Source organism: Grampus griseus (assembly GCF_964374135.1).
Source record: "Grampus griseus genome assembly, chromosome: 19".
In the NCBI taxonomy this organism is placed as follows: domain Eukaryota; kingdom Metazoa; phylum Chordata; class Mammalia; order Artiodactyla; family Delphinidae; genus Grampus; species Grampus griseus.
The window spans coordinates 45,982,155-45,996,460 of NC_139013.1; the positions used below are offsets into that span (position 1 = coordinate 45,982,155).

Below are 14,306 nucleotides of genomic sequence, written 5' to 3' on the forward strand. Positions count from 1 at the left end.
ACCTAATTTACGTGATTGACATTAAGATCTGAATGACCAGAGACAACCCTTTTAACCTGTCAGAGTTTTCATGCTTTTAATTGAGCTAAGATTTCTAATCTCTAGTTGATAGACCTTCAGACAATACTACTCAACGGTAAAATGATTGAAAAAAAAAAAAAAGCAATTTTTAAAGGCTGGTGTATACCAACATCTAACGCTTGCAATCATGAGGTCATATCTTTAGAAGCAATTACTAAATATGTGTTAAATTTATTTGCCTCCTTTAAAAAAATTGGGTATAAACTTCATATAGTAAAAAATTACCAATCTTAAGTGTATTGTTTGATATGTTTTGACAACTATATGCCTTCTTGCAGCCAATGCCCACATCAAGATGTAGGACATTTCCACCGTCCCAGAAAGTCCCAGGAATCTATTTTTAGTAAGGCCTCATTTGATTTTGATGAAAGGAAGGTAGAGAGGGATAAGTATTCAGTTCCCTTGACCAGAGGGACAAGAAGTTTTAGATTTACAGGGCTTTAGAAGAGAGGTGCCAGTTTCCCTGATAGGGTTCCTTCCCGGCTCTCCTAGCCTCCCCTGTTCATACACACATAGAACTTGACCTGTAGGTCCCTCCTCCAACTACAAGCTGTGGACACAAAGCAGGAAAGGTACACAGGACCCGCCCCCATGCTGAGTTCCAGCAGCAAGGCTGCCTCCAGACATTCTCTCCACACCACTCCTCATCCTTGCATTCCCTGCTGAAATCACTACCATTCCACAATCACTGCACACCCACCGTGCACCCCCCCTTCCCATGGGCTTTCGGACTGCGGCAGCAGCCTGTCTGAGCTTCCCTGAGCCACTTCCTCCCTGCTCCAGCCACACGACATCAGGGTCAGGGCGTGCTGGGCAGCCACAGCCCCTGAAAGTCAGACTTGACTGTATTTCCCCAAGGCTGGCAACATGGTCCAGAATTGATGCTCAGCTCTTGTCCCGCCCTTTGCTTTCTCTAGTGGAGCAGGTGGGAGCAGGATGGAATGGAACAGAAGGAGGAGAGGGGAAAAAAACCCTGAATGGCTAAAACCTAATAAGAAAATGAGTGATTTCATTAGTATAGCATAGAGTCCAAGAATAGACCAAAGTATAACTGTGAATGTTTGATGTGTGATAAAGGTTTTTGTTTTTGTTTTAAATCAGTGAGAAAAGATAGCTTATTCCATAAATCTACTGGGATAACCAGTTGGTCACTTGGAAAAATATAAACCTAAAATAACCTCTATTTTGTTCTTTACACCAAAAAAAAAAAAAATGCAGGTAGATAAAACATTTAAGCAAAAACAAACAAACAACAACAGAATCATTAAAGATAAAAACTGTGGGAAGGGCTTCCCTGGTGGCGCAGTGGTTGAGAGTCCGCCCGCCGATGCAGGGGACACGGGTTCGTGCCCCGGTCCGGGAAGATCCCACATGCCGCGGAGCAGCTGGGCCCGTGAACCATGGCTGCTGAGCCTGCGCGTCCGGAGCCTGTGCTCCGCAAAAAAAAAAAAAAAAAAAAAAAAAAAAAACTGTGGGAAGGATACAAAATATTTTTTGCTTGCTTTTATATATAAAATCATAAAGTAGAGGTGGTCTTTCTAAGAATGATAAGATGAGAGCTTTTACTACATGGAAAACTGAAAGGTTTAAATGGAGAAAAGAAAAAAATTAAACAAGCCAAAAGACAAATGAGAGCTGGAAGACAAGTAGTATTATGTATGATGGAAAATAGGCTAATATTCTTTATATATAAAGAGTGATATAAATCAATAAGAAAAAGATCAACTATCCAGTACAGATGGACAAAGGACCTGAACATGCAGTTTACCAAAAAGGTGCAAATAATTTAGAAATGTATAATTTGAACAGGGAGCAAATTTTTTCTCCCATTGGCAAAGATTAAAAATACTGGTAGTAGGGCTTCCCTGGAGGCGCAGTGGTTGAGAATCTGCCTACCAATGTAGGGGACACGGGTTCAAGCCCTGGTCTGGGAAGATCCCACATGCCGCGGAGCAACTGGGCCTGTGAGCCACAGCTACTGAGCCTGCGCGTCTGGCGCCTGTGCTCTGCAACACGAGAGGCCGCGACAATGAGAGGCCCACGCACCGCGATGAAGAGTGGCCCCCGCTCGCCGCAACTAGAGAAAGCCCTCACACAGAAATGAAGACCCAACACAGCCTAAATAAATAAATAAATTAAAAAAAAAATACTGGTAGTACACAGCATTGGTGAGGGTGTGAAGGAACAGGCATTCTTGTATGCTTTTGGAGGGAGTTTTAATTGGTACAACCTTTTTAGAGGGCAGTTTGGCAATATCCATCAAAATACAAAATGGATATCATTTTGATCTAGAAATTTCACGTCTAGGACTCTATATTACAAATTTATTTGCATATGTGTGCAAAATGATTATGTAAGGATGCTTCTTGTAGCATTGATACAATAGGGAAAAACATCAATAGGGACAGCTATCAGAAAGAATGTTGACAACTTAGAAGAAATGGACAACCTTCTAGAAACATACAGCCCACCAAAACTGAATCAAGAGGAAATAGATAATTTGAAGAGACCGATCACTAGACGTGAAATAGAATCTGTAATTAAAAAAACTCCCTACAAAAAAAGTCCAGGACCAGATAGCTTCACAGGAGAATTCTACCAAACAAACAAAGAAGAACTTATACTGATTCTTCTCAAACTCTTCCAAAAGATTGAAGAGGAGGGAACACTCCCAAAGACAGTCTCTTAAGCCACCATCACACTGATACCAAAACCAGAAAAGATATCACCAAAAAAGAAAATTACAGACCAATATCTTTGATGAATATAGATGCAAAAATTCTCAACAAAATATTAGCAAACCGAATCCAACAACACATAAAAAAGATCGTACACCACAACCAAGTGGGATTCATCCCAAGTTCACAAGGATGGTTCAACATATGCAAATCAATCAATGTAATACACCACATAAACAAAAGAAAAGTCAAAAACCACATGACCATCTCAATAGATGCAGAGAAAGCATTTGACAAAATTCAACATCCATTCATGAAAAAAACTCTCACCAAAGTGAGTATAGAGGGAACATAGCTCAACATAATAAAAGCCATTTATGACAAACCCACAGCCAATATAATACTCAACAGTGAAAAGCTGAAAACCTTCCCACTAAAATCTGGAACAAGACAAGGATGCCCACTCTCACCACTTCCATTTAACATAGTATTGAAAGTCCCAACCACAGCAATCAGAGAAGAAAAAGAAATAAAAGGTATCCAAATTGGAAGAGAAGAGGTAAAACTGTCATTATATGCAGATGACATGATACTATATATAGAAAACCCTAAGCACGCCACACGAAAACTACTAGATCTAACAAATGAATTCAGCAAAGTAGCAGGAAACAAGATTAATATTCAGAAATCAGTTGCATTTTTCTACATTAACAATGAAATATCAGAAAGGGAATGTAAAAAAAACAATAACTTTTAAAATCACCCCACCCCCAAAATATACCTAGGAATAAACCTGACCAAGGAGGTGAAAGACTTATGTGCTGAGAACTAAAACATTAATAAAGGAAATCAAGGGACTTCCCTGGTGGTGCAGTGGTTAAGAATCTGCCTGCCAGTGCTGGGGATATGGGTTCAATCCTGGTCCAGGAAGATCCCACATGCCATGGAGCAACTAAGCCCGTGCTCCACAATTACTGAGCCTGCGCTCTACAGCCAGTGAGCCACAACTACTGAGCCTGTGCACCTAGAGCCCGTGCTCCGCCACGAGAGAAGCCACTGCAATGAGAAGCCCGTGCACCTCAACTAAGAGTAGCCCCCACTCGACGCAACTAGAGAAAGCCTGAGCGCAGCAGTGAAGACCCAATTGAAACATAAATAAATAAATTAAATAAAGGAAATCAAAGAGGACTCAAAGAAATGGAAAGATATCCCATGCTCTTGGACTGGAAGAAAGAATGAAGAAAACTTTTATTGCTGATGTGTAAGGAAGTACAAAACATGTCATTAGGTGAAAAAAGCTGCAAGTTGCCAAGCAGCCTGTACCATACAACTCCTTTATGTGGGAAACAGATAGAATAATATATGTGTTTCTCTGAGGCCACATAAGAAATTGTTGGTAGTGTTTACACAGGGACTAGGTTGGGAGGGGCACTCAATATTTTGTTTTGCACATTACTTTTTTTTTTTTTGCGGTATGCGGGCCTCTCACTGTTGTGGCCTCTCCCGTTGCGGAGCACAGGCTTCGGACGCGCAGGCTCAGCAGCCATGGCTCACGGGCCCAGCCGCTCCGCGGCATGTGGGATCTTCCCGGACCAGGGCACGAACCCGTGTCCCCTGCATCGGCAGGCGGACTCTCAACCACTGCGCCACCAGGGAAGCCCTGCACATTACTTTTAATGATTTAAATTTTTGTATGAACTATGTTCATGGGTAATTATCACAATAGAGAAAAGGAGGGACAAAGTGATGGCTGGGGTTACTACCATCTGACAGTATACAATATAACAAAATGCAAACTGACTGCAAAGTGGAAATTCAAAATCAATGCAAAAACTTAGAAAAATTTCATGAAGTCAATGAAAGTGAGAGAAAACTGTTTTAGTTACAGTTCCACTGCCAAATAAGGCTCTGGCAAAGTCAGGCTGTTTAACACTGAAACACAGGCAATCAACAAAGGGTGAGGCCCTTCAAAAGAGGAGGACTTGTATATTAAAGGATCAAAAGAGATCCTTAGCCCTTAAATACTCTTGCTAAAATGACCTTTTTAAAAAAATTTTAAAATTTTGGCTGCATTGGGTCTTCGTTGCTGCACGCGGACTTTCTCTTGTTGCGGTGTGCGGGCTTCACATTGCGGTGGCTTCTCTTGTTGCAGAGCATGGGCTCTAGGCACGTGGGCTGCAGTAGTTGTGGCTCACGGGCTCAGTAGTTGTGGCACACGAGCTTAGTTGCTCCACTGCATGTGGGATCTTCCCAGAGCAGGGATCAATCCCGTGTCCTCTGCATTGGCAGGTGGATTCTTAACCACTGCAGCACCAGGGAAGTCTCTAAAATGACCTTTATGATCACACAGTGAACAGCCAATGCAAAGTTTAGAATGTCACAATGTACTTTCATACGTTTTTGTCAGAAAAACCACACATGCGCAAAACAACACTACTTGATTCATTATATGCTCAATTTAAGAATCAGCACCCAAGTGCAATCTGAATTTTGCTGTCAGATTTTTTTTTTTTTTGGCTGTGCCACAGGGCTTGCAGGATCTTAGTTGCCCAACCAGGGATCAAACCCGTGTCCCTTGCAGTGCAAGCACAGAATCCTAACCACTGGACTGCCAGGGAATTCCCTTGCTGTCAGATTAAAATAAACTAAAGCAAACAACAAAAAAAACTTTTCAGTTTCATTTTTAAAGAGTATCAGTTTCCTTCTCTCAACCACTTGGCCCATTTTCTATGAAGTTTCGGTCTTCATTTAAAGTAGATTCACTTTAAGTGACCTTTAATCCTAGGAGTCAAGGACTTTCCTACTCAGGTTCAAGAACAACTGAGTTTTTTTATGGCACCCTGTCTCCAACCTGCATAATCTTTTACACCTGGCACTCCAAAGGGTCTTGCCCAGGACATGGGGAAGCAACAACTAAATCGGGTTGGTCTGTCCTGGTGCCTAACTTGGGATCATGGAAGCTGTATTTATTCAGCTAAATGTAACTTCTCCTTATTCCTCCACGGCAGCCAGTCTCAAAGTGTGGGCCTTAACTTGATTTAAAAATGTGAGATCCTGTGATAACAAATGGAAAAAAATAAAAATAAAAAAATAAAAATGTGAGGTCTTTCTTTGATCTTTGTGGGTAAGTGATGCTTGTTTCATAGACATTCATTATTACATAAGACTAGGAGCTATTTATTAGCAACTAAGTGGGTTATTATGGACTATTAACATTTGGGATTTATAAAACAAAGCTAGCCATTACTAGAGATCCCTAAAATCTCCAATTCCATTTTCCAGTGGGAAAGGTAAGCATCACGCAATGCTAAGCAATGTTAAAAAGGTTCTGCTGGGCATAGAAGAATGTACAGAGCTAGAACTCTACTCCCTTTAAATTCTATTTGTTTTAAAGGAGAAACTATGACTAATTCACTTAGGTAATTATCAACCACGTTTGTTGCAGATTACATGGTTCACTTTAAGTGTGTAGTCACATGTACTTCCATCAAAGGAATTTTTGGCTACTAGCTTTCCTCTCACAGGACCTTAAGACATTCTGTATGCATCGTAGTTCAACACATCCCCTCAAATTTGCTTATCTGGTACTGCTATTTTAACACCTTGCAATATAAATACTATCGAAGTCAGAAGACAAAGCATTTGAATAATTATGTTTTAGGGCAATGCTTCACAACAACAAATCCTGAGTATGAGGTTTCTATTTCTCAGTGATAACTTTACAGCTGTTGGTAGCATCAATTTTTTTGTTCCCCAGTCTTGTTACTATGACTGAGTTTGTTTTCCATCAGAGGGCAAGAGCAGGTGGGGAAACGGTCGTTAGAATCTTCTGCCCATCTTAGATGAGCAGCAATTAGAGAAGACTGAGAATCACCATTCGGAGATGACACGCTTTAGAGAATTTTGCATGAAAAGACACAGGAAAGAGTAAACAGAACTGGAAACCCAGGAACCTGGGTCCTGCCTATGCACATCATCCAGACACTTATAGACACATGGGGACGGGTCACAGCCCTGAGAGCAATGAGGGCTCTCAATTGGCATTTTCTATGGCTAATTTCACTTCTAACCTTGCAGGGATGAACTTCAGTAGCCTGGTATGGAAGACGTTTTGCCAACTCTTTCTGGCGGCAAAACACTGAGGGCAAGGGTAGAAATGAGTGACTCACTTGATAGTCCTCCATCCTTTCCATCAACTCCCAACCCTTTTAGCTAACAAAAAAGAAACCGGAAAGAGGTTTGTTTCTGTTTTGTTTTTTTTTTTAACATCTTACTACTTGAAGTATCTTGTGTGCGCTAATATCACCACTTTCCTTTTCAATCTGGTACACATATCAGTTTTCCAAGCAGTTCATTCATTCATTTATTCAGACATTTGTTACTTCCTGTTGGCAGGCACCAGTGTGCTACTGTCTCCTAGGGAAACCCAGATGAATCAGGCAATTCCAGTCTTCGGAGAGTTTACAGTTTAGTAGAGAAGATAAGACACATAGTGAAAACACAGTGAATAAGGAAGAACATTTTGAATGCTGTAATGTAGGGAGAGGCCAAGTGCTATGAGAGTTTGGGAGAAGGAAAAACCCAGTTCTAGATGGGGAGATAAGGAGAATCTCTGTGGAAGAAATAGAGTTTGAGATGGACTTAAAGGATGTGGCAATCGGGAGCCACTGAAGATTTAGGAATCCCGCTGTAACAAAACCACATGCTCTTTGGAAAGCTTCACAAGGCAATGGGCTGAAGGAAGTGTTGGCAAGGAGAGACCTGCCCAGGAGACTGCTGCAATAATGAGTATAACGCAGCTCTGGCCAAGGTAGGGTAGTAGTGGGTAGGCGTCCTGGAAGGAGGACTAAGGAGACTCATGAGGATCGGCATGGGGTCTGTCCCAGCCTCTGGCTCTGTTTTTTTCCAATTATCCCCCATTTTCCCCTCTACAGCCTCTGGATTCTCTAGGACACAGCAAGGAATGGAGACAGTTGAAAAACACAGATCATCTCCCAGACGTAGTAGTGGGTGAAAGAAGCTGTACAGCAGAGCACACACTGTGTGACTTTTCTGGAAAATGTAGAGCAAGAGAAACTAGCAGTGGAGACTGAGCCGTAACGACCAGGGGTATAAGGGGTGAAGTAGGCAGGATAATGAACCCCCCCTTCAAAAATCTATGTCCCAATACCTGGAACCCGTGACTATGTTACTTTACATGGCACAGAGGACTTTGCAGGTGTGATTAAAGATTTTGTGATGAGGAGATGATCCTGGATATCTGGTGTGGGGGTGGGGGCGGGGGGGATGGGAGCACAGTGTAATCACAGGGTTCCTTATAAGTAAAAGATGGAGGCAGGAGAATCAGAGTCTGAGAACGAGAAGGGACAGGAGAACAGAGGTCAGAGCAATGTGACTGCTGGCTGGGGGCCAGGAGCCAGGGAACACAGGCAGCCTCTAAAAGCTGGAAAAAGGGAGGAAACGTTCTCTGCTAGAGCCTCCAGAAGGAGGGTGCCCTGCCAATTCATTTCTGACTTCTGACGCTCCAGAAACACAAGAGAATAGATGTGTCTTGCTTTAAGTCACTGAGTTTGTGGTAATTTGTTACAGCAGCAATAGAAAACCAAAGGGGTGAGGTATCCAGAAACCAGCTGAGGACAGTGTGTCAAGCAGCGGGGAGCGATCGCCATGTCGAGAGTTGCTGCCAGGCCAGGTGAGAAGTGACCACCAGGGTTAGCCAGGTGAAGGTCCCGATGGCCCTGGCAAGGGTACTTTCAGTGCCGTGGTGGGTTTCCGAGAGAACAGGGCGCTTATTTCCTGTCTGTCTAAATGAATGAGGACGACATATGGACCAACAGTGAGTTGTGGGTCTTAAGCTAAATAAATAAATAAATAAGGAAAGGGAAGATGATGGATGCTGCTCAGGCATCAATTTGGGTTCTTCGCTGGGAATGTTTCCAGAAATGATTACCCTCGGGTGTTGCTGAGATTCCTGTCTATTTCTTTTTATTTCCCCCATAGAGTCCTAATTTCCAACCTTCGCCCTAATTTGGGTCTCGAAGCCCCTTCTATCACTGAATTCTGAGGTGACGACAGGGGGCACTCTTGGAGCCTGTGTTTACCCTGTGTCACATGGAACCACAGTGACTTGTGTCCCTGGCTCTCTCCCAGCTTGCGCTAGCTTCATCCTCCAGGTAAGGCTCACCTGGCACCACAGCAGGCCAGGGCTCACAAGTCCCTGGCAGGTAGCAAAGGACGGTGGCTGCTGACTGGCCAGGCAGGCCCACTTAGGAAGCCTTGTTGTGGGCTAAGCAGACCTCGACCCCCTTCAGTTAGCAGATTTCTCACATCCACTCCGCTCTGCAGGCAGGGGGAGTTTAAAAGTTTCCCAATCATCAGCTTTTATCTGAATTCTCAGCTGAGACCGGCATTCCAAGCTGGGCTGTGCTCGAGCTGTTCCGGAGCCCCGGGTGGGGTGGGGATCCTGAGTCTTCCTGCACTTAGATCTCCTCCCTATGGCCCATCCCCATTTAGTTACTCAAGCTCCAAAGTTCTGAACGGCTGGACCCCCAAAGCCTGGTAGAACCACATGTGGCAGAATCTGGGGACTTCTCAGCCACTCAGAGACAAATACACCTTGTGGGATTAGGAAGCAACACACATTCAGACATTAGGGTTAACCCAACAGCAGGGGCTGGGGAGTCAGGGCTTGCCTTCCTCTAGGGTCTCCCCAAACAGAGGGCTTTTCTCCAGGGGCATGGTCAGATGTCTGCCCACAGGAGGCCCCCTCAAGGTCTGGGTGTGTAAGACGGGGGGAGTATGATCTGCCTTTTCAGTTCTATTCCTCTTGGTGGCAGGTCTGGAGTGAGGGAAGGATTCTGGTTGGACTGTGATGAAAGCTGCAGCTCTGTCACCAGAAAAATGCACAACCACTCATGGTTTACACACAATTTCATCTCTTCCATCAACCCCAGAAAATGGTCCATAGAGCTCCAGGGTTAAGAAGCTCTGCTCCTTGTGTCTTCCAAAGTGTGACACTTACTCCACTGATGGTGATCAGGATTTTAGGGGATAGGAGGATGAGCACTATTTTAATAGCTCTATTTCTAAAGTGCATCTAAACCCTGATTTCACTGGTAATATTGCCTAGGGGGAGTAAACGGTAAAATAAAAAGTGAGTCTACTTAAAAATAAATATTAAATAGTTCAAGTCATATGCCAATTTGGAAAAAAACTGGAACAGTGATTCGTGGATAACAAGTCTGGGAAACAGTATCTATGGTCTTGGGAGGTTTGGACCCAAAGTTATTTTCTTTCCTATTTCTTTAAAAAAATTGCTGGTTGGGCTTCCCTGGTGGCGCAGTGGTTGAGAGTCCGCCTGCCAATGCAGGGGACACGAGTTCGTGCCCTGGTCCGGGAAGATCCCACATGCCGCGGAGCGGCTGGGCCCGTGAGCCACGGCCGCTGAGCCTGCGCGTCCGGAGGCTGTGCTCCGCAACGGGAGAGGCCACAGCAGTGAGAGGCCCGCGTACCACACACACACACAAAAATTGCTGGTTGCAGCTCACTCAATGGATTTCATGCCCCACTAACAACATGAGCCACTCTTATCTAAGCTTGGAGTGAGGAGCCCTGAGCGCCCAATCGAGGAGAGGGCCTGGCTTCCCTGCTCAGCCATCTCCGATTCACTTCCTCAAGTCCAGGGCTACAAAAGATCTTGTCTCATCCCCACGGTATGTTGGCTCAAACAAGTTTGACTTGTTTCATGTGTGTGTGCTTCCCTGTGAGTGTGAATGTGTGGGTAAGTGTGTATACAGAGGGGGTGTGGCAAAGTGGGGGAAAGGGGAAACCAGTGGGGCTGAGCCTTGTCCCTGGAATTTCATGGCAGAGCTCCAGCAGGCTCCCTGCTGAGGACTACACTTGGGAAGAAGGACTTCAAGGAGGGGCACCATTCAGAAATGAGCTCCAAACAACAGAGCTGGTTCATGACACTCCCCTTCCCCATCAACGCCCCTTCTGGTCTTCACACTACAGGAGCTGGGTTCTAGCCTCAACAGGTGTCAGCATCCCTGGTCCAGCAGGAGGAGATGGGAGAGGTGGAGAAGGCAGCATGGGGGTTGCCAGAAGGGCTTAACCAGAGAGAAGAACAGATATGTCTTCTCTCCATTCAGCCCTTATGAAGATGGTTTCTCTCTGAAAAGATATCTTCTCCAGATTTCTCCTCTGAATACCTCTCTTCCCCAATAGAAAGACAACCCTACACTAGTTTCCAGAATAGTAGACGGAAGCTGATGAGCAACTGGAGTATTGGGTGACTACGGCCGTTGGTCAAGTTTGGGCCATGGGTTTGTAAATGTGGTGTTAATTTTTAGTTTTCTTCCCACATCCTCAGGTGGGGGCCCAGATATAAGGATGCCTGAAACATGGCTACACTGGGACTTTTGGGGTAACAGGTGAGCGCAGGGGTGAGAAACAAGTTTAGACTCAGTATTCTCTGAAGGTCAGGTAAAGCAAAGCAAAACAAAGCCAAATCAAACCATAGTGCTGGGTAGCTAGCAGAGCTAGGAGGTAAAGCCATCTAGGGCATCTAGCCAGGAGAGGTGCTCTAGATGGTGCTGAGAGGAGAGGCCACACCCTAAGGCTCCTGTTTATAGGACACAGTCACAATGTAGGATGGCTTCCATGAGCCATCACGAGCCTGGAAGTCTCTAGTATTCCGGCTCCCACCTCTCATTTCCTGCACTCAGCTTCAGTTATATCTATGGCTAAACCTTCTGCCCCTTCAGCATGACCTGACACCTAACATCAGCTTCCAAGATTAAACTGGGCCCCCGCTGCAGAATGCTGAGTCCTACCATTTTACATATGAAGTATCCCAAATTCAACCTTCCCTTTCCCTTGGTCATCGTCACCGTTACCTCTCACTTGGGCTATAGGGTAGCCTCCCGCCTGGTCTCCTCACACCCACATGGGCTCCTTCCACCCCTTCTTGGCATCGCAGCCAGGATGCTCTTCCAAAGATGCAGATCTGACCATGCCACACCCCTGTTTGAATCCATTACCTGGCTTCCCATTGTTCTTAGAATCAAGTCCCAAAACCTGACCACAGCGGCCCTGGCTGATCTCCGGCCTCCTTCCACTCCCTCTCCTTGCCCAACAGCCTCTGGTCACATTGGTTTTATTTCTGTCCCTTGACTCTGCCAAGCCCTTACCCTTCAGAGCCTTCACACATTCTTTTCCCTCTGTCTGGAAGGTTCTTCTCACCACACTTCACCTGGCTTAAGCCCTATCCATTGATTAGCTCCCAGGGTAAATATCACTTTCTTCAGAAAGCTCTCCCTGATTCATACTCTGATAGCACCAGGTAATTGAAGAATTACTGTAGGATTAGTATGTTACCTCATTAGCCTGTTAGGTCCATGAAGACAGTATTGCTTTTGTCCATTGATACCTCCTCAGTGCCTAGCTCAGTACTGCCAATCACTAAGGGACCAAGTGAGTGAGTGAATAAATGATTAAAGAATTAGGCAAGATGGCCTAGTGAAAAGCCACCTGGAACAGTGAGAGACAAGTCCTTTCATCCAAAGATCTAAAAGCACTTGCTGGGGCCATCTTGAATGCAAGAGCTATAAGCAGGGAACAACTGTTGGTTTATGTCCAAGCATGATGGCCTCGCTGTCACCAGTCCTACAGCTGGGCCTGGGGAAGTCCTGAAGAGTCGGTTTTCCTCTGGCACAAGCCTACCTGGAACCCAACGGATAGGATCATCTCCCAGGCCCAAGGATCCTTGGGATGGAGAGAGCATTGATTTTGGAATCAGACACACCTGACTTTTCCACTAACTAGCTCAAATTACCTCAAATTCCAAATTGACCTCAAATTACAGTGCCTCCTTGATCCTCAGTTTCCACATCCTAAAATAGGGATAACAAAAACCACCCCAGGATCAGTCAGAGGTTTAAATACAATCACGAGCCTGTGGTGCACAGCAGCAGGCAGCCCAGAGTGCTACTCCCTTCTCCCCAGCAAAACTGGCTTACCCCTGTCACGTCACTCTGCTGGACACCCAAGCCAGCATGCAAGACAAGGAATAAAGGGAGGTCTGAGGGGTGGGAGGACATAGGCCACCCAAGACACTGCGCCAGCCTCTCCACGCAACCAGAGAAGCCGCTGTGCAAGACTAGGGTGGCACCAGGAAATCCAAACTAGCTGAGAAGGGTGACTGGCACCTTATGAGGTGGGAGAAGTAGCAGATAGAGGAGGGACAGGGGAAATGCTGGAGAGGAAGGGCAAACTCCTGGTTGGGGCGGGGGTGGTGGTAGGCAGGGACCTGTTACCTGGAGAGAAGAGAGGTGAGGGCGGAGGCTGTCACCTTGGGTCCTCCTAGAGGGCAGGTGAACGCGGCCTGCCGGGGAGTGGCGAGTTGGGGCGGGGAGGGTGGGGGGAATAGAGGGTGTGTGACACCCGGGCCCGGCTGTACCTGAGGGTCTCCTTGCAGGTCTCCCACGTAGTACTGCTCGAGCCAGCGGCGCGCGTTGTCCGAGTGCCGGTGTGGTGGCCCATCCAGGTCGGCGCTAACATCCTGACCAGCCCGTGCCCGCAGCAGCTGCTCGCCCCCTGGGTGATGCCGCACGAAGCCGGTGAGGTCGTAGAGGCGGACCCCGCAGCGGACCCAGCAGGCGCCGGCCGCCAGGCGCCGCTGGACCTCGGCGGGGGAGAAGGAGGCGGCGGGGGGCGGAGCGGGGGCCATGGCGGGAGACGGGAGCTCGCAGCTCGAAGCCTGCGTGTCTACTCCGCGACTGCCCTGCTCGCCTCTTAACATCCCCTGAGCCGCTGCCGCCTTGACTGGTCAGCCGTCGCCGCACCTGCTCATTTGCATGCCGCGCTCCCATTGGCCGCTCCTAAGGACGCTGCCTGTGTCCGGAGGGGCTCCTTCCCCATTGGCCGGCAGGACGCCCAGCCGACCCGAGCGGGCCGGACCAAGGGATGCCCGCCCTCCGTCAGGTGGTTCTGGGCAGGTAGAGGAAGCGCCAGCCAAGTGTGTCTCATTGCAAGAGAGCAAAGGCGGCGGGAGGATGCGGGTGGAGCAAGTCTTCATGTTGCCGGCGGCTGTGTGGACGGACGTCCTCAATAGCCTGTTCGCCACCGGAATAACTCTTCTGCTGCTGCCTTATAGGAGAAACTTGCAGTTTTCCTTCCTCAGGCTGCAGGAGTGGGTGAAGAGTCGGGGAGGCAGCGTGAGAACTAGAGTAAGGCAAGGGAGACACTGGCCTCTGGCGCCCCCAAACTCAGTAATCACGATACACAATATTTTAATGTAATATTTTTTAAAAAATCATGTCGTGTACAGAACAATGTGAATGTGCTTAATGCCACTGAACTGTAAAGTTTAAAATGGTTAAAATGGTACATTTTATATTATGTATATTTTACCACAATAAAAGAATTTTTAAAAATAGGAATATTGGCAAACCACAGCCAGTGGCGCTGGCCACCTGATTTTGTATATAAAGTTTTAGTGGAACCAGGACTAGTGAGAGGAGTGAGGCAGGTTGGTGAAAGTGAAGG

The 14,306-nt window shown here is 46.4% G+C and overlaps 1 protein-coding gene across 1 annotated transcript in view; it reads right to left on the minus strand.

Annotated features, from left to right (window-relative positions):
• Positions 1-13,503, minus strand: part of FA2H (fatty acid 2-hydroxylase) — a 51,725-nt gene extending 38,222 nt beyond the window's left edge. The window contains exon 1 of the mRNA XM_082677064.1: positions 13,219-13,503. Within this exon, the coding sequence (XP_082533190.1) occupies positions 13,219-13,488 (270 nt within the window). The 5' untranslated portion in view covers positions 13,489-13,503. The remainder of the gene's footprint in view (positions 1-13,218) is intronic.
• Positions 13,504-14,306: the final 803 nt, after the last annotated feature.